The sequence below is a fragment of the Misgurnus anguillicaudatus genome, chromosome 7, assembly GCF_027580225.2.
Source record: "Misgurnus anguillicaudatus chromosome 7, ASM2758022v2, whole genome shotgun sequence".
Classification (NCBI taxonomy): Eukaryota; Metazoa; Chordata; class Actinopteri; order Cypriniformes; family Cobitidae; genus Misgurnus; species Misgurnus anguillicaudatus.
In genome coordinates this window covers 33183685-33208149 of record NC_073343.2, presented here as the reverse complement: position 1 = coordinate 33208149, position 24465 = coordinate 33183685, and the positions used below count along the sequence as shown (strand labels likewise).

Here is a 24465-nt window from a genome sequence, read left to right as displayed (position 1 = left end):
AGGATGGACGTGTTACTATTACACCACAAGAGTTGTTTTTTTTTTTTTTTTTTTTTTTGGAAATAGTTGCATCAGCAACTAATATTTTTTTCCATAATTTTTTTTTTTCCATTGCAACAGCAAATGGTTTGAACAGTGATTGTGAAATATTAAAATAAATAAAAAATATTATTAATAAAAGTATAAATAAAAAAGAATGAATTTCTTATATTTACAAAGAGCTTCTCCACTCCTCAAGGGTCTGTCCAGATGCAGGGCAGTACCATTTGCCTCGTACCTGTGAGTGTCCAGTTTGCTTTGATTTAGGCTGACCACACAGCTTACACTCATAGTGATAGCTCTCTTTTGCCTTTCTGACCTTTGGGGGCTCACCTTTCCTCACTCTCTCCTGGTTTTCAAGTTCTGCCCTGCGTAACCGCCATTCACGCTGGCGATTAAAGGGATCTAGAGCTTGGTGAGGGAGCCTAGGTTGGTCAGGACAGAAAGAGGTGGATGACCAGCCCTGGGTGGATGCTGAGGGTGGTGGTTGGGTGGCAGGCCAGCCCTGGGAGGACGCTGAGGGTGGTGGTTGGGTGGCAGGCCAGCCCTGGGAGGACGCTGAGGGTGGTGGTTGGGTGGCAGGCCAGCCCTGGGAGGACGCTGAGGGTGGTGGTTGGGTGGCAGGCCAGCCCTGGGAGGATGCTGAGGGTGGTGGTTGGGTGGCAGGCCAGCCCTGGGAGGATGCTGAGGGTGGTGGTTGGGTGGCAGGCCAGCCCTGGGAGGATGCTGAGGGTGTTGGTTCTGTGGCAGGCCAGCCCTGGGAGAGTGCTGAGGGTGGTGGTTCGTTGGCAGGCCAGCCCTGGGAGGATGCTGAGGGTGGTGGGTGGGTTGCAGACCAGACCTGGTTGGATGACCAGCCCTGTGTCAATGCTGAGGGTGGTGGGTGGGTTGCAGACAAGCCCTGGTTGGAGGACCAGCCCTGGGTGGATGCTGAGGGTGGTGGGTAGGTTGCAGACCAGCCCTGGGAGGATGCTGATTGTGGTGGTTGGGTGGCAGGCCAGCCCTGGGAGGATGCTGAGGGTGGTGGGTTGGTGGTAGACCAGCCCTGGATGGATGCTGAGGCTTGTGGGTGGGGGGCTGCCCAGCCCTGGGTGGATGCTGAGGGTGGTGGTTGGGTGGCAGACCAGCCCTGGGAGGTTGCTGAGGGGTGTGGGTGGGTGGAGGACCAAACATGAGAGTGTGCCAGGGGCGCCTGGTAGGAAGACCAGCTTTGGTACTGTGTTGGGGATGGCTGGTTGGCAGAGGACCAGCCCTCCGTACTGATGTTTTGAGAAGAAGCAGCATCGTGTTGGGCAATACTTGCTTCTTCCCCACCACTGTGTGGAATAGCAGGTGTTCTGGACCTGTTTCGCCTGCGGATTTTTGCCTCACCCTCACGGTTTTCAGGCTCCTGGAACTCCAAAGGAGTGTGTCCATGCTGAACTGGCTGTGATGGTAGGTCACGAACCTCCAGGAGGGATTCTTTAGCCACGGCAATCTGCCGTGGAAGCCGCACGCCCTGAAGTAAAGAACCCTTTTCTGATGTCTTAGAGCAATCTTGCAGCCTGCAGAGACAGAAAACAAAACACACAAGAGTAAATTTTTCAGTGTGTTAATATTTAAAATTTTTGTTCAAATACGCAATTTAATCAATTTATGAAGATATTAAAGATTAACTCACCAGTCGGACACTGTGGTGTTGTTAATATTAACCAGTACGAGGTCAGTCCTGTTCATGATCTCTTTGCAGTACTCAACTAGCTGCTTGATGTGTGAGTAGGTCATTACAATGGACTGGGGTATGGCAAATCTCCTCCCTTTATTGTCCTTTGGCCTATTTCTGGGTTGCTTGTACTCTTTGTACAACTTGAGAGCAACACATTCAGAAATTCGGTTCTTGTCTGGTCTGTGAGCAGCCTGACCATGGACCATGAACAATCTGCAAATAGATGACCAGATCACATAGTACTTATTATATATGCATGTTAACATATTGACATAACTATGAAGAGTTTGGTTTCAAAACGCGATAAACGCCATTTTAAAAATAAAATAAAAGTTACTGCCAAAAACAGTATTGTATCAGGTCAGTATTAAAAAGTAAATTCTTAATTTTACACACAATCCAATAACTGTCGTGTTATTCTGTCATCTTTTCTCCCTTTTTCCCAAAATGCGATAAACACCAGTCCCCCTTTTCTGCAGAATGCAATAAATCCGCTCAACAAATCACAGCGCACCATTCCACGCAGTGTAAAGAAACAATGGCGGTGCGTTGAATACACACATAATCCTAGTTTTCCTCATCTACTTTGTACTTCGTGATCAACAAACAAACAAAAACAAAATAATACTTTTGATGGCACTGATAAACCTGTGGTGCTTTTCTGAGACGGGGAAGAAACATAAGCCACTCGAATGGTCTGACTAGTTGCTAAACTGCTCTCTTGAACAAATGTCTCGTCGAAAATAACAAATGTTTTGGTTTCCTAGGTAATCTATGTGTTGCTTGTTACATAAATATACTACATTTAAAGAACTTTGTTGTAATTTATTCTTAGCGGAGTTTACCGGAAGTTACGTGCGGACTAGGGCTGTTGAAACGAATTTCAGTAATCGAATATAATTCGAATATTAAAAAAAATAATACTAATCGAATGTTAAAACTACTATTCGAATGGGATTTTAAAAAAAAATTATTAAAAAATATTTTTTATGTGTTCACTATCTAACGCATTTATGCTGTTAAATACAGCTAGCTACCTCGACCCGCATTTCCATCGGCTAATTCATTTGAAACAAGACCAGCAGCAGGAGGTACGTGAGAAAGAGAAAGCGGAGCTGATAGCGGTTGCGGAGGAAGGTTATGAGGAAGACGAGAACGAAGCAGCCAAGGTGAAGAGGACAGTGTCAGGAGAAAACCGCTCTCAGTGCTATGGACAACCGTTTTGGGAATGTCTTTAATGCTAATTTGTTTGGATAAGTTTGTCTTTTCGACCAGTAACAAAATACTTGTTCAAGATCACACTTCCTCTAAGGTGTGTTTAAATGAAAAAAGAATAGTGAAATGGGAGGCCAGGGGATGTGTGTGCTGTGTGTAAGTATTGTATAACTAATGATGCGATCTACGCAGCCCTCATACGTGAACAAAGAGAACTGCGTTGATAATGAAATTTTTCATTAAAGTTGACAACTTTGTTAATTTTGTGTCTAAGCTTAGTCATTAATTAGCAAGAAAGATATCACCTGTTATCAAATAATTACATGTTTATTAGTAATACTGCAATGTCTTCTAGTGGACATAATTTAAAACAAGTCAACTATACGAGCTCATAGTGGCATTGGCAATGCATAAGCCCATTTTTACAACGTGTGTAGATAGGTATAGTAAATATTAATTAGTCAAATTTGAGCATTAAATAATCGATTATAAATCGAATTTAAAAAAAAAATTATGAATGAAATTCGAATGGGATAATAGAGGAAGATTGACAGCCCTAGTGTGGACCACGACACCCGCTTGTTTATGTTGTTACTGCTGAAACCGTCTATAATAAATCTTTGAAAATCAAATTATGGATTTGAATTTTTTATATTATAAACTAAATATGCTATGTGAAAGTTTGTAACAGAAAATAGTGGTTTTTATCTTTTCACTTTCTTGGTATACAAAACATGTTTTAGTCAAATTAGTCAAAATGGATGTATTGCGTTTTGGAACCAAACTCTTTAAATATTGATATGAATACTAAGGAATACAGTTATATGAGATGTAGATACCTCTCAGCTGCTTGCTGGCCTGGAGCAGAGCCACTGCGTTTTCTTGAAGCCCTCCAAGGTCCTGACAAATTTTGTTTTTTGCTCTTGAGGGAGTAACTGGTGGGGGTCTTGTCAAAGGCACTTAGATGAGAGTATAACCTCAAAATCTCTGCCACTTCAGCATTGGAGAGTGCTGTTATGGTTCGGTTAAGGCCAACCAGGTAACCTGCCAAGGCATCAACTGCCTCCCATCCAGGAATCCCTCTGGCATCACACCTGGTGTCCTGTTACAAAATTAAACCAATAAACATCTGGTACAAGGGCAAATATAAAAAAGCCCACATTTCTAATGGTGAAACATTATCTACTTTACCGGAGCTGGAGTGACGAACCCACTTTCCTCAAATGGGGCGAGGACAGTCCTGGTAGAGGCATCACTCTCAATTGGGGAGTGGACGGGACTTGCAGAGGCATCTCTCTCCTCAAATGGGGAGCAGACGGGCCCAGCAGAGGCATCACCCTCCTCCAATGGAGAGTAGACGGGCCCAGCAGAGGCATCGCCCTCATCCAATGGGGAGTAGACCTGCCCAGCAGAGGCATCCCCCTTCTCCAATGAGGAGTAGACAGGCCCAGCAGATGCACCACCCTCCTCCAGTGGGTAGTGGACGGGCCCAGCAGATGCATCACCCTCCTCCAGTGGGGATCTGGGATCTGGTCTGGGCCTTTGGCCACCGCTTCCAAATTGCTGAGGTGATTAATAAAAGTATACACAGAATTATTAATAAAGAATAAATCATCTTTTAAATGCTTCTTGTGTCTGTTCTACATTAAAAATGAAAAACTGGCTATTAGTTTTCCAATATTTTTTTTATGTCAGGGGTCCGTTCTTTGTACGTCGCCTAATACATCCGAGATCAAATGAGACATCAGAGATGTTCAGATCTGGCTAATTATGATCTTGCTTATTCAGTTCTTTGAACACCTCTGCTGTTGATGATTAGTATGGCAGGGTTGAATTATTTGAGATCATTGCACTTTTGTTCACTGCAAGAAAAGGCAATACAGGTCGATAGTAGAAACACTGATCAGCCATGCTGTGATTGCCCGATTGTTACTATGGCCAAGAACATGCCCTTTTATTGCCCCTTGCAGTGCGCAAGGTATTAATGAAAGGTTTTTGTGAACTTTTTATGAGGCTGAATTTGTAATTTGCTATTTTTGTACATAAAATCACCCTACATAATGTAAAATATTTTAAGTAAATATAATCTTGATATCTTTACTATTCATGTTAAAGACTGAAATTAATGATTGTAATCAAACTTTGATGCTCCTAAAGTACTTTAAGTCTCTTTTAAAAACAGTTAAATGCTGTTTTGTCTGTTTGTAACATCAACCTAAGTATCTTAATGAAATGTGCTAGCAGGAGTGATGTCTCTAAACTGATTGATTGTACAGATCATCTCTGGAGGCAGTTGCTCTTTCTTAAACCCACAGCCAATTTAATTTCTGATAAATAAACTTTGAATTGTAGTTTATTAAAATATGGTGTTTTCCCTCTTTTGTGCAGTTGTTGATAATACACCAACACTTTTAGCAGTTCCCAATAATGTGTTAAATGAAGTATGATGTGCAGTAAATGAATGTAAATGTTATTCTACATCAAAATATTATAAAATGCAACTGTATTTGATAACAATAGGGCTGCAGCTATCGTTTCTTTTTGTAATCGATTAATCTAGCACTGAATCGATCGATTAATCGAGTAATCGGATTTGTGTGTGTTTTTAAACAACCAAAACAAATAATGCATAACGAAATGACTTGGCTTGTTCAATGTTCAAGCATTTGGCTTTTATTTCTGAAAAAAACAGAGGTATTTGGCTCCAAAAAATAAGCCTATTTATTTCAATTTTTACCCATTTAGTGTTTATAAGTGCCAGTGCCGACAATTAAACACTTTAATTTATTAATATGCACAACAGGTTTCATGCTGTAATCTAGCCCTGACATCAAAGTAAATATCTGGTTTATGTACATTTCTACACCTGCAGCATTTACCATTAGGCTACTAATATATCATTTCTGGGGTGAGCCTATTTGCTATGGTAACAACCTGTGTGTGTGCGCGCACGTGCACCTGTGTTTGTGTGTGAGAAAGAGTGACACCCCAGTCAGACGTTCAGTTGCTTCATTGCATTTTGGTACGGCAGAAATACATACATTCATTTTCAATAGAACGCTGCATTTGGTTTGCATCACTTGCATTGCGGTGCATTTTAGGTTAAGAATCCGTTCGAAAAATCACAACATCACGTCCCGCTGTATACAGTGAATGCATGCTGAAATTATCGTTGCGTGGCTACATAAAAGTTTAAGCATATGTGATGCACTGCGCGATCGGTCTGACTCGCGTGAGAGAGAATATCCTTATCCTTATGCTAAACTCCAACTCCTACAAGACAGAGTTTATTATTATTGAACAAAATATGTCAGATTACAAGTTGCCCATATATGATTGCACTGTAGTGCCGTTTTTTGGTACACACACCTGTAAAGTGCATGCGTGTGAAGGGGTTCTTTTTTAAGCTATACTCTCCTGCAATTGAACGTGAATACGTTTACTACTTAAAAACATCAAAGCTAAACATCATATCTAGTCAAACCGCATAACAACATCGCTACAAATACAGTATGGGATTAAAATCAGCGGAAGCTACGTTACCTTGTTTCATCGACGCTTGGTGAAACAGCAGTGGATGTTTTCGGTTCAGATGCTGAATGTAATGATAATGTAATGATACCAAACTTTAGACATTCTCTCTCTGTCGTTTATGGACATATTTGCTCCGCCATCGCGCCAACTAAATTCAAAATGTACCACGCGCTATGATGTGCTTCCTGAACATTGAACAACGGTCCGTGTGAACAATGTACATGACAGCAAAGAAATGCTCTCAGATGAAATGCATTTAGAGAAACTATATGCAAGTGGTTAAATAAGTTTAATTAAATTGCGTTTTTCTTATATAACTGATTTCTGACTATATTAGCAGTAGCCACATTAACTGAAAGTCTTGCATCTCCTGAGTCTGCACAGAAATTTGTTGTAAAGAAGATAAAGATGTGTGAAAATATGTGCAAAAAAAAACTTATTTGGTTATTGGCATTTTTGTCACAGGAAAGGGACAGGGTAACATCATTGTAGACAGAGTTTTAAAGATAGAATAGATAGAAATGACTAGGCAAACCCTTCATGCATGAGATTGTAAGCCTACTTGACAATCTAAAGACAAAGCTAAAATCAGAGATGAGTTTATTCAATGGAAACTTATTTCACATTGAGTAATATTCTTTATTGTACATAATGTTAACTCTATGTGGGAGGGGATATATTATCGCGAGAGTCTACGAGAAGTGAGACTGAGTTGCGAGAGTCAGTGAGGCTGGGGAGAGGAAGTTGTTCTCAGTCTGTAGAGTGTGAGTGCATGTGGGGGATTTGGGGCGTAAAACGGAATAATAAAATCTTTCTTTGGATCTACGTTGCATCTATAGTTATTTGCATGGTAGCAGAGGATGGTTTCCAACTACAGAGTACCGTCTAAGCTTGACGAAGCCCAACCATACGAGTGCTGGAAAAATGAAGTTAGTATTTGGAGACTTGTTACGGACTTGGACAAGAAGAAGCAGATACTCGCGGTGGTACTAGGGATCGAGGGGCGAGCCAGAGAGACCACTTTGGAAATACCTGCGAACAATCTGAACAAAGACGATGGTATGGAAACTATGGCAGTTAAGCTGGACGCAATATTCTTATAAAGCATACTCTAATTTCGTCTCGATTTAAAAAAAATGTGGTGTCCATGACGGACTACATCATAGACTTTGAGCAGAGATACAACTGCATGAAGAAGTACCTGACCATGCCTGACGCTGTGTTAGCGTTTAAACTTCTGGACACGGCTTGTCTGAGAAGAGTAGAAAGCTAGCACTTACAGCGTGCACGGATTTAACATTTGCATCCATGAAGTCAGCGTTGAAGCCGATTTCGGAGGAAAAACCAGTGTAGTAAACGAACAAAATGCGTCATTTGTCAGACACGTACCATTGGCCAAAAGACTGTCCTCATCGCAGAAATGAAGTAAAGCTAGCAGAAGATGAAAATGTGGAAGAGTGTAACATTAAACTGTGTACCAAAGTCATGACAGACTCTGAGATCTTCCTAACTGAATCACTGGGATCAGCTATTATTGACACAGCATGCACACATACTGTTTGTGGTGAGAAATGGCTGGATAGTTATATAAAAGATCTGAGCCAAAGTCAAATAAACAAACTGTTGCAAACAGAATCTTCAAGCTGCAGACCGTTCAGATTTTGTGATGGTCAGGTGGTATACTCCCAACAAAAGGGTGAAGCTTCCCGCTAAGATCGGACCAACAAAATGTCACATTAAAACGGAAGTTGTTCCTGTTAATATTCCTTTACTGCTGAGTAAAATGTCTCTAAAGGAAGCAGGATCAGTTTTAGACATGGAGAATGACAGAGTTGTCATGTTCAAGCAACCAGTGCCTCTTGAGCTCATTAGTTCGGGAGATTATTGTGTTGACATTAGAGATGGTAATAATGAAGCGGACACCAATGAAAGTGAAGTTCTTGTTGTCACAATAAAGATGTCTACAAAAGAGGAGCGTAAAGTTCTCCTGAAGCATCATAAGCAGTTTGGCCACGCCTGCGCAGACCAACTGCAGAGACTCATCCACAGCTCTGGAAATACTGACAAGGACTGTCAGGGAACTACACTGCGACCATATGCCTCTGGTTTCTATGGCGATGGTTCTTGTTACACCCACGCGCTGCATTTTCTTTCTCACATTTTTTAAATAATCTTATTATTAATAAACCATATCTTTTCTAAAACCAATCATGTCACCGGGACAGCAACTAGACTTTTAAATCTGAAATAATGAGTGGATTAAGCTTTTTAAATTGGCAAGAGAGAAATAGAAAGATTGTTAATGGCAAAGAAAGTTTGGGGTGGTTAGATTAATGAAATATAATGTGAAATTAATATTAATTTTCAATAAATCAAAGTATTGTGTTGTGTCACACATTATTAGTTCTTCGTCATATGTATAGTAGACCATTATTTATCAGTGGGTAATGATTGCCCTTTTCACGAGCTACCACCACAAGTAAATTTCAGATCTGTGGGAAACACTGCAACGTTTAAGAAAACAAGAAGGCATGTGGTTTAAAAGATGGCAAGTAAAATAAAAAGCATATCTGTATGCAATACATTTCATTATTGTTCATTATTATCCAGAGCGCCTTAATATAATTTGAAAAAAATATGTGCGACCAAATCATATTTTGCGCCAGTAACTGAAAAAGTTGGTAGCGCAAGTGCCACCAGTGGAAAAGGTTAGTGTAGTTCCCTGACTGTCAAGTTATTCTGCAAGAGATCATCCGTGACTGTGAGGTATGTCAAAGATACAGCAAGACCAAGCCCAAGCCTGCTGTTGGTTTGCCTTTAGCCTCAGAGTATAATGAGACAGTGGCAATGGATCTATATGAGCTGGAACCTGGCGTATGGTACCTCCATATCATCGACCACTTTACACGCTTCAGCGCTGGAAACATTGTGAGAACAAAAAAAGCCTCGGAGATCGTCAACTCTTTCATTCACTCGTGGATAAGTGTTCATGGTGCCCCGAAAAGAATATACACCGACAACGTGGTGAGTTTAACAATGAGGAGTTAAGAGAGATGGCAGAAAAATTTAACACTGAGCTAAAGACTACAGCGGGATACAGTCCTTGAAGCAACGTGCTGTTGGAGAGACACAACATGACACTGACTGAGATCCTCCTGAAGGTGAAAAAAGGAAACGGGTGTGGTTGGCAGACTTCTCTAGGCTGGGCTCTAATGGCAAAAATGGCATGGTTATAGTCCATATCAGCTTGTGTTTGGTTGCAGTCCTAATCTTCTCTCCGCTTTGGTGGATAAACTACCTGCTCTAGAAGGCACTTCTATTGGTACTAGAGTAGGACAGCACTTAGCAGCATTGCAAGCTTCCAGAAGAGCATTCACATAGGTGGAATTTTCAGAAAGGATAAGAAGAGCTTTACAAAAGAAGATCAGGCTGAAAAGTACGAGACAGGAGACAGGGTCTCACAGAGTGGAAAGGCCCTGCTGTAGTTATCGGTCAGGATGGCTCTGTAGTATTTTTCAGACATGGGGGATTCTTGTCAGAGAACATCAGTCCAGGGTGAATAAAGTTAATGAGGATGAGGATAAACTTGTACTACTCGATAATCCTGAAAATAGTAAAGAAAATGAAAGCGTAATACACACGGATGTGTCAGACAATTCAGATGATGAAATGAGTGTTAAGGGAGATGTTCAATTCCCTGACAACACATAAACAGATGATAGAGAAGACGTAGGACAAACAAATGAGACAGATAGTACTAATACATTGGGTTCTACTGGTGTCAAACTGAGAACAGGTCAGACAGTGACATTTACAAACAGAGATGATGGTACTAAGCACACTGACAGAGTTTTAGGCCGAACAGGAAAAGCAAAAGGGCAATATAAAAACTGGTACAATGTGTAGTATCTTAAAACAAATGGCAGTGGGGGGTCTAAAGGAAGCTTTAGACATGTCATATGTTGATGATCTTCTCAATGAATGTGAAAACACAGATGCTGATGTACTGATTACCAAAGACATCTCTTTTGATGCTGCTAAACAGGAAGAGACTGAAAACTGGCAAAATAATAATGTTTACGAAGAGGTTACAGACAAGTAGGGGTGTCAACAATAATCGATGCGGCAATGCATCGCAATGCGCGCATGCACAATTCAGCATCGATGCAGCAAAGTGCCATAATCGATTATGCCACTGTTTATTTTCTGGCCTCGACAATAAAATTGTGAAGTTTCAATTACCTTCGGGGGCATAACAACAACAATCAAGATGGCTGAGGTGGAGAGAGATGATCGTGATAGACAGGTAAATAAAAACGCACCCTTTTCCATGGAAAGTGGACATACGAGCACATTTCGGATTCTATGAAGTTAATGGGAAACTAGACAAGACTTACACTGTGTGTAAAATTCTCATCTCAGATATATAATTGTCATTGTTTTAAAGCTGCTTAGCTTCCGTTTTTGTTGAGAATATTTGCACTTGACTTTACTACTTGACTGGTTAAAAATTTGCCTTGTTGTGTACAGTAGAATTAAATTCTGATGCATCGCAATGCATCGTAGAATCGAATTGAATCATTACCTAGTGAATCGTAATTGAATCGAATTGTGAGGACAATGCCAATGCACACCCCTAAGGGTCAAAGATGTATTTCTACTAGATGGGTCTGTACGTTGAAGGAAACTTCTAATGGTTTTGATACAAAAGCTCGCCTTGTGGTGAGAGGTTTTGAAGAGGTCAATATTCATGAATTACAAAAAGATTCTCCCACATGTGCATCAGAGTCACTCAGGCTGCTGTCAGTTGTTATTTGTCAGAACAAATGGAAAGTGAATTCTATGGATTTTAAGTCTGCTTTTTTACAGGGAATGGAACTCTCAAGAGACATTTACATTCGTCCCCCACCAGAAGCAGGTGTGGACAATGTATTGTGGAAACTAAAGAAATGTGTGTATGGACTTGCAGACGCCTCCCTCTACTGGTACAACAAGGTCAAAGAACTCATGCTGAACAGTGGGGGTAAAATGTCACGGGTTGATTCTGCAGTGTTTTATTGGCAGGATGAGCAGTCTGAGGTGACCGGCATACTGGCATGCCATGTGGATGATTTTTTTGGGGCAGGTTCAGAGGATTTTGTTACTAATGTCATACCTGTACTTAAATCTGTATTTCAGGTGGGTCGTGAAGAGCATGAGAATTTTTCATATGTGGGTATGAATATTGCTACTGTGGGTGGTATAGTGCAGGTGCATCAGCACAGTTACATTGAAAACCTACAACCAGTTCACTTACAGGCAGCACGAGCTGTACAGAGAGAGGCTCCACTAAACGAGAAAGTAAAATAACAACTCTGGTCCAAATTGGACAGATTTTGTGAGTTGCTAAACAAACAAGACCAAATGTAATGTTTGACACATGTAGCCTAGCATCCAACATTAAGAATGATACTGTTCAGTCCATACATGAAATGAAAGTCACACTTAAGTTCCAACACTTGGGAAACAGTGAAGATTTAAGTTTAGTGGCTTTCAGTGATGCCTCACTAGGCAATCTTCAGGATGGAGGTACACAGGAAGGGGCTTTAATTGTCCTCATGGAAAAAACAGTAAAGTGTTCCCCTTTGTTTTGGCAATCTAAGAAAATCAAACGTGTGGTAAGAAGCACGCTGGCAGGAGAAACCCTTGCGATTGTAGCAGCACTACCCAGACGGGTTGAATGATAAGTGCTTTAATTAGAGACAGGTGTGCTATGGGTGTAGGTGTGCATAAAAGGAAGGTTTCCAGCATTGTTTGAGGCTGACGGGTGGTTGCTGCTGTGACTTTGGACGTTGAATGCCTAATGTTTTCTTAGTGGATTTTTTGAGCCGTTTGGGACCAGCATTTGATTGTGGACTTGCTGCATTTTGGGTATGTCACAGTGGATAAATAACTTGTTTTATTTAAGACGAGCTGTTGACTGTATGTGCTTTGTTCATTTGTCTTAGTATTCATTCCGGGCTGTATTTATCATGCTGTGCTTTGGCGTTAGCAAGGCTGACTCTATTAATCAAGTTTGTAGACTATCGTGAGTTATTTAATATAAAGGGAGCTGTTGTTTGTAAGCGCTCTATTTGTTTACATAGTATACATGCCATGTGGAGTTTATCCATCACTGGATGTGTCAGCAGTGCCGACTCTCTAATAATCAGGTGGGTATGCTACTGATTTATTGCATGCTGATTATGAAAATTCCATCGTTAATGCTGTACTTTTTCTTTTATCAGCTTAAAGCACTCCGGAGGTATATGCCCATATGACACTGGGTAGCGGATTTGGATGGTGGCCCAGCTTCCCCTTCTTGGTGTTTTATTATTATTTTTCTAATTTTTTTGTTTAAGTATCTGCCTAGCGGCTTACTTCTGTGACACCTGGTCCACCCCTTCATTTGTGCCGTCCGCATTAAGTGGCCTGTTCCTGGGAATAACTGTGGGACAGGGTATTAGTTTTTCTCAGTCGCTTTGGTGCATTTCTCACATCACTGTTTACATTCGCACAACAGTTAGTTCAACCTCCACAACATTTAGTCATTTGTGCACGTCATAGTAGCAGTTTCTCATTCCTTCGAACAAATTGTAAATGCTTTTGGACATGCATCAATTGCTTTCATACAATTCTCTGCTGTTTTATAACATTATCATTTGTTTGTCATGTCAGTCAAAATTAACTATACTTGTGAATGCTGAATAGTCATTCCATGTAAAACTAATAGTCCTTATTTCATTGCTTCAGTCATTACATACAAAAATTTTCAAGTTTTTTTAAGTCTTTTTTTATCCGAAAAGTCTCCTAAATTGAACAATTTTTGAGATGATGTGGCCAGACAGAGGAATGTCTGGATGTACAAGAATGATTACAGTACTATGTCTGTTGTATGTTCAGTTCCAATATGTACTGCAATGTTTTTTTACAGTTGTGCACAGCCAAAGTTTGTTTGTTGTAAATAAGGATGTATTTTTTTCTTTTGCACAATACTATGAACAGATTAGAATTGCAAATAGGGATGGGACGATTACCGGTTTCACGATTAACCATGATAAAATGTCCTGACGGTTAGTATTATCGTTTAAAATGTAATTATCATTATAACCGTGTTTGATTACCGTGATTTTGAAAACTCTCGGTAAATCCTGTCCAGCCAGAATCAGCTTGACGCAGGCGCTCGCATGCAACATTAGCTTTTGTGCGAGAAGGCGTGGCGGATGCAGTAACAGGTGCACTGTGTTTTAATGCGTTGCTTATGTGTGCATTTGTTTTTATTTAAGCTACTGTTCATTAAAACAGGTTCATACATTTCAGGGCTCCATGTTAATGTTCATTTAATGCAGGGGTGTCCAACACAACCAGTCGATCGCAAATGCAATGCCGGTAGATCGCCTATAAGTTAATAACTGTATGCTGCTCCACGCCTCCACGAGCTTCGGAAAGCAAAGCGCCAAATTGGCATTATGGTCTTAGAAGTCTTTTTGAGTTGTTGCGCATTTCTTCTCAAGTGTGTTTTTATAAATCTTAGGCCTGCCCGCTGCAGCGGAGTCGTCTAACTTCCGAAATTTGAATGCACATACATGCTGGAGTTGATCCACACGTACGGTGTATGTGCGCGCGATCGATCGACCGAATGAGAGAGAAATGCTTCTGATAATGTTGTCAGTTTATTTCATCAAAACCGCATCTCCGCTATATGGTCTCACCATGTACTCAATGATTTTTTTTAACTAAAAAAAGTAGATTCCCACACAAAAAAAGGCCGGACACCCCTGATTTAATGTTTATGCTTAAAAAAGTGCATATAGCTGCTAATTGTATTTGTTGTTTGCCGATTTTCAAAAATAAAACTTGTTAAAATTTTTCAGTGTGTGTATCAGTTCTTTTTGAACACTTCCATCTCAATTTAAGAAAACCATGATAATATTGATAACCGTGATAACTTTGGTCACTATAATCATGGTATGAAATTTTCAAACCATCCCATCGCTAATTGCAAAGAGCATATGCAGTGAAAATGTGAAACATACACATTCAGTGTCTTGTACTCAGTTACCTCACTAAATACAGTAATGTGTAACTTTACTGTATTTTTCAAATAGCTGTGGAAAAGTGTATAGTCTTGAGTATTTTCAGGTAGTGTCACCAAGATTTTACTTTTTTGCATTGGAAAACATTTATAAAGTAAACTGTCATAATGAAAACATGACTTTTGACTATCTTGTTCATAAACAATGCTGTCAGGACTTTTTATTTTGATGAAACTGACACTTTCATTAACATGAATACTTGCTTTTGAGGAATGTCCTATCCATTTTGAGCAAGTGACACGCTTTTGCAGGTTATCAACTAGGTTTTGCAGTTTGCACTAATTGTTTTGAGAACTGCATTAACTGTTGTGCAAATGTAAATAGTGATGTGAGAAATGCACCAAAGCGACTGGGAAAAACTGTAAGTTGGGCATTCGCTACCCCGTATTGTTTCAACTGGAGGAGGTTTGCGTGGTTGTATGGTACATTTGTGGTCGTGTGCATGAGTTAAGTTAAGGTGTGTGTGACTTATAGCGTGTGTATAGTGTGAGAATGACATGTCGTTTAATGTGCGTGCGTGAATTATAGAGGGTGTGCGTGTGGTAAATAGATTATGGTTTAAGTGAGGAATGAATGCTAGTTTGTTTACTTTTTGTATTTTGTTAAACTATGATGTGATTTTTGTTTTCTGTTTATTTTATTTAATATTGGTTTCACAAGTTGGTGTGTTTATTTGGTTATTTTGTGGAGCTGTGTTATTTTATTCAACTGTTAGGTCGGTCAGGGAGGAGTGTTAACCTCAATTTATTTTTTTGTAATTGTTCACTGAGTAGTTTGTGTAACTTTGTTTCTTTGAAACACGTGTGGTGAAGTGAGCCCAAAGAAACTTGTATTTAAAGTGTGTTGTGAAGTGGAAATTTGCTTTTCTTTCTCCCTGTTATCCGATCTGAACTTTTGATGTCTGGAACCTAATCCAGTGTTTTTAAATGAAGCTAGCTTCACTAGTCTTGTGTTAAAGATTACATTAAATTGTGGTTTTACTTTCTGTATAAATAAAGTATTGTTGTTTTTGTATTCGTGTCTCCTCTGAATCTTTGTGGGAACTAACCTGTGTCCCATTTATATTTCCCTGGGTGTAATTCCCAGGGTGGCGTAGTCCGTTACAAAGACTTGGGTGTTTAGAAATCTTTTAAGAGGTTCCGAATAGTACCTTGTTAGAGGTAAATTGTGTGTAGAATAACACCTCTGGGTGCAACACTGTCAGATGGTATTGACACTGCTATGTTCTTGCTTACTACTGGTAAAGCTGATCTTAATGATCTTCCACTTATTTGTGTTACTGATAATCATTCCCTGTTTAACGCTCTTCAGTCTACAAAGCAGGTCACAGAGAAGAGATTAAGATTAGAAATAAAGTGGTGTCAAAGAGCTTCTACATGCTAATAAAATCGAAGTGCGTTGGTCAGAAGCCAAGTCACAACTTGCTGACTGTTTGATACAGAAAAGGTGCTTCCTCACTTGTGCTTCTTAAAGCACTGTATGAGGGTGTATGGAAACTGTATTATCGGGAGAGCCAGTGAGACTGGGGAGAGGAAGTTGTTCTCGGTTTGTAGGGTGTAACCAATGTGGCGAAATGGGCTTAAAACGGAATAACAATCTTTCCTTGGAACTAGGTTGCATCTATAGTTATTTACACACAACACCTATTATTGCTAAAATAAATTTAAAATGAATGTGATCATAAGCATGTTTGTCTTGTCATTCGTTTAAGAATAAGTAAAACAGCTGCTCCACAAAAAAAGATGCACAAGTACATAAACATTTTTCTTTTATATATATTTTTTAAATAACATTGCTAAAAGATTCAATCTATCCTTTTTTATGTGTTGAATTTGAAATGCTTTTCATAATTATCGTACATCTTACGCAGATTGCCCTCGTATAATTAGAATACATAACTCTGACAGATTTTACGTATCACATCCGCTTAAAAAGGTGCGATCTAATGTTGTTTACATGAAATAAGCCTGCTCCCGAGCTGGTTTAATCTTACGGACCGGTTGCTATGACAGCAACTCTAGGATGAGTTTCGAAGAACTAAATAATTCAAGATCAAGACAAATCGACAACAATCAAATCCAGCTGACTGATTAATCCACGTATGAATAACAGACCCCAGATATACTGTTGACATAATATTACCTGCAATGTGAGGTCATGAGCCTGTGGTACGGTCACATCAGGACATTCATCCTCAAGGTCTTCATCCAAGATCTCAGGCAGGATGTCAGCATTACCAGTCTGCTGGCTCAGAAGATCTCCTCTGTTGGATTGTGCCAGAAGATATTCAACAGCAATTCGCTCTCCTGCAATAGATATTCATCAAGGGAAAAATTGTTTACTTGCGTACCATGTCACAGTATAGGTCTGATCATCAACAGCAGACTTTTCTTACCTGTAGGTTTCCCAGGGGGGATAAACTCTGGAAGAAGAGGTTTTCCCAAGACTTTGTTGCTGAGCGCATTTACATTGGACATCAAACGAATGTCATACAGCTTTGTCCTGGATGTCTCAGTCATTGAAAGTGCTTGTGCTGACCGGTTTAAATTCCACCTTGACACACCCTCAAGCATGTACATCTGAGTGTGCAATGCATTGCATCTCCACCCTACTCAGACAAAAAACAGGATCACTGATTACAACAAATTACAACAATATTATGTCAACATTCAATAGCAAAATATACCATGTGTGTGTGTGAGGTTTTAACATGCCTGGAATGAAAGCACACTGGTGCTTATGAAAGCTTTCCAAAGAGGAGGACCCTCTGGCGCATCTTAGAACATCCAGTGTCTTGTCTCCTTTCTCCAGCCCTGACCCAATGTTAGTATAAAGCTGCACTCCTGGTGGATCCTGGATGCAGGCAAGGTGTTTTTGCTGTACCTTCCACACTTCAGACATGCGCTCGTGGTTAATAAGGTGTAGCCCAGTGCCGTCCACAAGGTTCCACATGGAGTCAAGGAGACTTTTGATGAGGGCACGGGTCTCCTCCACTCCCCGGGTTTTCCTGCGGCAGTGCTTGGCTAGTTCTTTAGGGCTGATGCTCGCCAACACCTGGGCATCTGTTGGCTCATAGCCCTGATGCTTTTGCCTCAGCTCTGACCGCTTCGCCTCCTTCAGATTACTGATGTCCTGGTAATCCCACTCAAAAATGCAGCTCGACAATTTGGAGCAGAACGTACCATAGAGAGGATGGTGTTCCGTGATGAGACCTTTGGTGAATCGCCTCATAAAGTGGAACACATCCAACCGCACAGTGGACGTCCATGGCCGAAACCAATGGAGAACTGGGCTCACCCCTGTGTAAATTCACAAGATCATGAATAAAAAAAATTTCCTCACAACATGTATGCATTCGTCATGTGTGTGGTTTGTCATTTCAAAATATGTGTTCGGTGGGTCGAGTGAATGTGAATCTATGTGCATCACGTGTTTTGTCAAAATAAGTGCCTGCTGCAGGGTTTATGGGTTTATAAAAAAGACACTTGTGTTTGCCAGATACTCATATAATCTCAAGTTCACTGTAAGGGAGTGTCTTGTGTGTATTTTGTGAATGTGAGCGTCTCTTTTATCATAAACGGTTTTGACACGTGTGGAGCAGGCACTTATTTTGACAAAACACGTGATGCACATGGTTCACATTTTTTGAAACCACAAGCGACACACATGACACTCCAAACCCATATTTTGAATTTGTGCCCCTCAGAAGAGCAGTCACCAGCAGCCACTGGTTTCTAGTGTCATCAACTGCATTATTTGGCAAAAAAACATCAACCCCAATTACAGGTAACCCACCTCTGTCACTGCAACAGTCTCTATCCACATAGATGGCGGCTGGCTGTGGCTCACCAGCATCCCTGTACCGTTGGACGATCCCTTGGCACAGGTCATCCAGTCCAGCCCCCTCGCCGGTTGTGAGGACAGAGTTGAGGACCTGACCATACTCGTTCCCAACATTGGTCATCCATGTTGCCGTGTTCTCAATACCACCAGCCAGTTTTTTGGTCACCTGTTATAACAAAAGAATATACATCATTAGCACATGTATTCTTATTAAACCCTAAAAGAACAAATGAGCTCAAGCTTATACAGGTTTACTTTTACCTTCTTAGTGGAATCGAGCTTCAGAATTCTGCCAAACGTTGAAGTGATGACACCTTTGAGTTCATCAAGGTGGCCGACAACATCGTTGGCATGCACTGTCTCAAACCACTGGGCCAGGGGCAAGGGAATGAAGGGTGGTGGCGGGGAATAAACAGCCTGGGACTGCTTCAGGCAGGATCTTTTGTGAATTTCACAATCTGTGAAATAGTCACAGGATCTCCTGGCCCACTCCTCACTGTGTGCCTCTTGAAAGGCCTGCTGCAGGTAACTGGAGCTATTCCCTGCTGTTCTAGGACGCAAAAGTGTCACACATTTTCTGTCCAGTGCCAAATGTGTAGTCAACACAGCAGGGAATTTGTTGCGGTTAGAGGGGTCCAGTTGCTTTAAAATATCACTACTCCAAGGACAGACAGGTAGTTTGCACTGGCTGCACCTTGGGTAATCTCCCCCTATTAAATAGTACTTGCTGTCCACATCAATGACCTCTCTGACCTTGGTGTAAATGCCAGAGTGGTGCATCTTTCGGTTGCACTGATTACATTTCAAAGGTATGCCCCACATGCGCATTGGTGCCCACAGGAACATCCTCTGACGAAAGTAATCGTGTGGGTTTGGAGGTGCCACAGATCTGATTGGGCTTGGGGGGTGGTGCCAATTTTCCCTGACATTCTGTTTCAGCTGCCCTCTTGCGTCATAGAGAATGTGGGCAATCCACTCCAAATCACCTGGCTTGATGACCCGGAGGAATGGCTTTGGTAAAAACCTGGCCCGGCTTACCTCTGGAAAGCGCAGAGGGACTGGTAGTCCTGGTGCTGCTGGAGGAGGAGCAGAAGCAGGAGAAGATGGAAGTGGTGTGCCACTCTGAGTCGCTGGTGCCATCTCAGATAGGGTTGGAGGGGTAGGAGCAGGAGCAACTTGGAGACAGATGGTTGGTGTCGTCTCCTGGGCTGTGAGGCAGACTGTAGCTGGAGCATCTCGGGGAGAGACGATTGGTGTCGGTGTCATCTCTTGGGCTGGGGTAGTGGAGGGATGGGCTGAAGGTGAGGTTAAGACATGACACTTCTCAAGGTGCTCTGATAACCTGACAGCACCCATGGCCTTTGTGCCACAGTGCTCACACTCCTCTTGGACATGGAAGTCTGACAGATGCTGTGTAAACTGGTCAGAGAGCACTTCCTGAGCACAAAGGGAGCATGTCATTGTATTACCACTGGTCCCTGTCTGCTGTGGACCTGCTGCGGTCCCTGTCTGCTGTGGACCTGCTGCGGTCCCTGTCTGCTGTGGACCTGCTGCGGTCCCTGTCTGCTGTGGACCTGCTGCGGTCCCTGTCTGCTGTGGACCTGCTGCGGTCCCTGTCTGCTGCGGACCTGCTGCGGTCCCTGTGTGCTGTCCTGACTGGGGGAAACAACATTTTGTATTTACTCTCTATATCGTCTTATTCTCTAAATCACACAAAACTCTGCATCAAAACAAGTCATTTGGAGAATCAAGCACATACAGCGAAGAACCAGCCATGGGGAACAGCTGTAAAGGAAGCATTTGTCAGCATCGTTGTCTCACATCATATGTTTAAGGATTCAATGACATTACTTACATCATGGTAGCCACATTTGCAGGGAATATTTTTCCCAAAAATATCTTTTTTTCTGACCGTTAGGCCATATGCAGGGGTCAGCGGACAATTCTTTATCCTCTCTAACACTGCCTTCCAACGTCTGCTCCCGGGTCTCTGGCCAGTGGAAAATTTATATTTCCCCTGGGCAAACAGCATCATGACGCCGGTCCAGAATGAATCTGGCTTTCCTTGCTTTGGCATCTATAGGGCAAGAGGCAGTCATTTAGGCTGAGTATGCAACATGTAGGCCTACATGCACAGACAGATAAACAGACAGACAGGTAGATAGATAGGAAATTAAGCAGCTACAATATAAGGTTGTATGTTTTTTACAGTCTTAACTTAATATTTTAGTCTTAAGTGTGTCAAAATTCTAAGAATAATGTCATTTTACTCTTATGCCTAGACTTAAGCATAAGTTTGATTTATAAAGCCTCCTAAGTGTTAAGACTAGGTCTCAGATCCTAAATTATTTAAGAAAGCTGGAGAGGTCTTATGCACTTAGCAACAAAGAATGTGTTAGAATTACTTTAATTCAAATGTATTTCTATGGATGTTTTTAGCAGTAACAACATAAACACGCAGCTTTCGTGGTCATCACATAACTTCTGGTAAACTCTGCGTAGAATAATTAAAAACAAAGTCCTTTAAAAGTAGTTTATTTATATGTACAATGAGCAGAAAATAGACAGTAGATAGGAATTAATATAACATTATGAAATATAAAGAGTATAGGGTTTTTTATACAATGTATATTATATTACACTATATAATATACAGTATAAGATGTATATTAGTGAAACTTATTCAAGTGCTTGCACAGTACCGAGATTTTTTATGGGATTATCAAGACAGCATACTTAAAGGTATATAAATTTGCATAATATATACTGTAAAAAGTTAAAGTTGGATCAAATAATTGATATTGCCTAAAAATGTAATGTTTTTTCAACTTACATTTTCTGAGTTTAAGTGAAATAAATAAAGTTAAAATGTTTAATTATTAGGTGTTACTAATTGAAGTAAGTTTTTTTTAAGTAGAGACGCTTTTGGTTTTACAGTTTATGACAGGTAAATAAAATACCATAAAATGTAAATAACAACTACAATAGCATTATCAACCTAAAAAATTGTGAAGTATCTACAAGATTGCAGTGACATCATTACATGTAAAGTGATATTAATAGTGTCATGATTCTGCCCTCTTGTCATTGCTTTATTCTAGTCTTGAGGCAGAATCATGATAGACTCATGTTTTGTGTGCCTGTACGTGGCCTTTTTGTCTCGTCACTTTATCCCCGCTCCCTTGTCATCCTCTTGTCTTCATTGACTAATCCTTGTCACCTGTTCCCCTAATTATTTTACCCCTATTTAAGGTCCTTGTGCTCTGTGTTCTGTCTGGAATCGTTAGCTCTGTTCCTGATCTGTTCCTGTGTGAAGTGAAGTGAAGTGAAGTGAAGTGAAGTGAAGTGAAGTGAAGTGAAGTGAAGTGAAGTGAAGTGAAGTGAAGTGAAGTGAAGTGAAGTGAAGTGAAGTCTAGTAAGCCAAGTCTAGTAAGCCAAGTTCTTTGAATGTTGTTATTGTGTTGTCTAGTCAAGTTCAGTCTAGTTAATGTCAAAGTCTAGTCAAGTTTAGTGTTAGTCAGTGCTAGTTATTGTTGCACGTTTAATGTTTTGCTCCCACGTGGGCTCTGTTTACTTATTAATAAAGTCATCTTTGTTTTCCATCTGTCTGCGCTTGGGTTCGTTCTCATTCTAATCATGACAAATGGAGTATAAAACCCTGACCCCAAACATAATGTTACAATATTAGCAATGAGCAAGCCAAATGTGAAAGTGACAAGATGGCAAAAATTACAATTGTGTTTAAGTGGAGAAATCCAGCTTAACTTGATCATCTTGTTCAGGCTTGATCATCAAAGTATTTTTTATCTAAGTGTTTGCAAACTTTTGTATTTTCTTATATACACCTTGCCAGTGAAATAAAAATGATATGATTCATCATCTTAATTTTTTAAATAGCACTACGTTTGTCTATTTCATTAACATGTTAAAATCTTAATCAAAATGGTGCAAAATCTTGTAAAATAAATGTATGTACTTATTTGTAATATTGTTAAACTTTTCTTGAAGCAAATTTAAATTAATATATTTAAATACTAATATAATTGTAATGTCTTCATGATTCATGAATGTATGGTGTCACATGCTGCTGTGAATGTACCGTTGCCGGCTTTCTATTGGCTGATTCAGAGGTTAAGGGCGGCCATTTTAGGTTGAAATCATTGTAGTCCTCAGTTTGCAGCACTTAAGTCAGCACTTAAGAATGAGTCTTACACTTTACTGAAAGTTGCTTTCAGCCTCTTAATAAATGTCTCCTATTCTCAGACTGCTCCTACTCCTTACTAAGAATTTTCTGACACTTAAGCCATAGCTTAAGACTATTCTTAAGAGCATTTCTGAGAAGTTTTATACATACGGGCCCAGGAATTTTTTAAGTCTTAAGTTTCTGAAACACTGTTTCATTTACATTGTTAAGATCACATTAGATGGCATGAACTCACCCTGATGGTTGTCGGTTATTAAAAAATGTAATCAAAACAGTTTAGTGATGAAAGAAATGGGGAAAATGATACTCTCTTACTCACAATCTCTCTATTGTATGATAACTGAACTAAAATCACAACACAAGTCAATCCTGTTTCTTCATTGATGTTATGAAATGTTTTTTTTGATACAGAATATGATGAATGACATGAATATATATTAAAATATCCATTTCAGTTTACCTTGATGGCTATTTTCTGTTTCGATCTCTTGTCCTATTGCTGCAGACGTTATGGTCAAGTGGTGTAACCAGTGTTTTGTCTGAAAGACTAATATTATACAAAAAAGATCATATGAATAATAATGTAATACTCTACTACACTGTAATAATGGGTATTTCAACGATTTGTACTTAAATGGTCAAAGAATAGAACAAGATGTTTACAGCATATGGTCTTACTCAGTACAATGAAAAACGCATACAATTTAAATTTAGAAATAAATATAACAAAAAACATATTCTCATAGGATATTACTAATTAAAGTACTAATTTCATGAGAACTCATGAGGTGTAAAAGATTAGATATTAGTCATTTTTTGTGACTATCTATCTATTGACAACATATTTTGTTAAAAATAGTATACATGTCATATTAAATAATAATTAACCGCGTTATCCTTAAGGTTTTGTGACCGTCTTATCAAACTTAACAGCGACATAAACACTCGACACAGACACAAAATTGAGCATCTCTGTTCTAGTTTAATTTGATGAACAAAAGACAGACACACAAAAGACACTTAAAAACGTCCAGTAAAGAAAATAATTAATATAGCGATTAGCATTATCCCTTAAGGTTTTGTGACCGTCTTATCAAACTTAACAGCGACATAAACACTCGACACAGACACAAATTTGAGCATCTCTGTTCTAGTTTAATTTGATGAACCAAAGACAGACACACAAAAGACACTTAAAAACGTCAAGTAAAGAAAATAATTAATATAGCGATTAGCATTATCCCTAAAGGTTTTGTGACCGTCTTATCAAACTTCACGAAAAACATCCAACGTTTATCAGAGCAGAATTATTTACAAAAACAACAAATACTTTTACGATTTCACTTCAGTGATTTATAATTATATTCAGATAATTTAGTAAGTTCTACTTACTTTTAGTGTCTAGAGATATTCGCCGACGGTATTAAATACAGTTACCTGAGGATGAACTGTAACATCGTCTCCGTCAGTAACCTATCAGAACACTGTTTGCACGGGGCACCTGTTTCGACGCATATAATTGGCTCTTTTGCCCCCTTTGGAGCGGCAATTTTTTTGAAGCATATGATTGGCTCTTTTGCCACGCTGTTGTTAGGACTCTGTTCGGATTTGTTAGGAACTGTTAGGACCTTGTTAGGACTTGTTAGGACTTGTTAGGAACTGTTAGGACTTTGTTAGGAATTGTTAGGAATTGTTAGGACTTGGTTAGGACTTGTTAGGACTTCTTAAAGCAGTCCAATTAGTGGAGGGTACGGCGACTACGTGACGTCAGGCCGGGAATCTGTTTACTTTCTCCCTTCAGAACGAAAGGA

General features: G+C 40.1%; 1 protein-coding gene and 1 long non-coding RNA gene across 2 annotated transcripts; one reads left to right on the top strand and one right to left on the bottom strand.

Annotated features, from left to right (window-relative positions):
• Positions 1–211: 211 nt before the first annotated feature.
• Positions 212–24316, bottom strand: LOC129433093 (uncharacterized). Its single transcript, XM_073869174.1, has 11 exons — positions 23115–24316; positions 20306–20527; positions 18712–20106; positions 18403–18616; positions 17322–17906; positions 17003–17215; positions 16750–16913; positions 4151–4522; positions 3799–4061; positions 1700–1957; positions 212–1583 (listed from the first exon to the last, which is right to left on the bottom strand). The coding sequence occupies exons 2-11, from the start codon at positions 20525–20527 to the stop codon at positions 212–214; spliced, it is 5058 nt and encodes a 1685-aa protein (XP_073725275.1). The 5' UTR covers positions 23115–24316.
• Positions 11928–14197, top strand: LOC129427885 (uncharacterized). The gene is made up of 3 exons (XR_008638772.2): positions 11928–12403; positions 12619–12684; positions 12760–14197. It is a non-coding gene; the product is annotated as an uncharacterized lncRNA (long non-coding RNA).
• Positions 24317–24465: the final 149 nt, after the last annotated feature.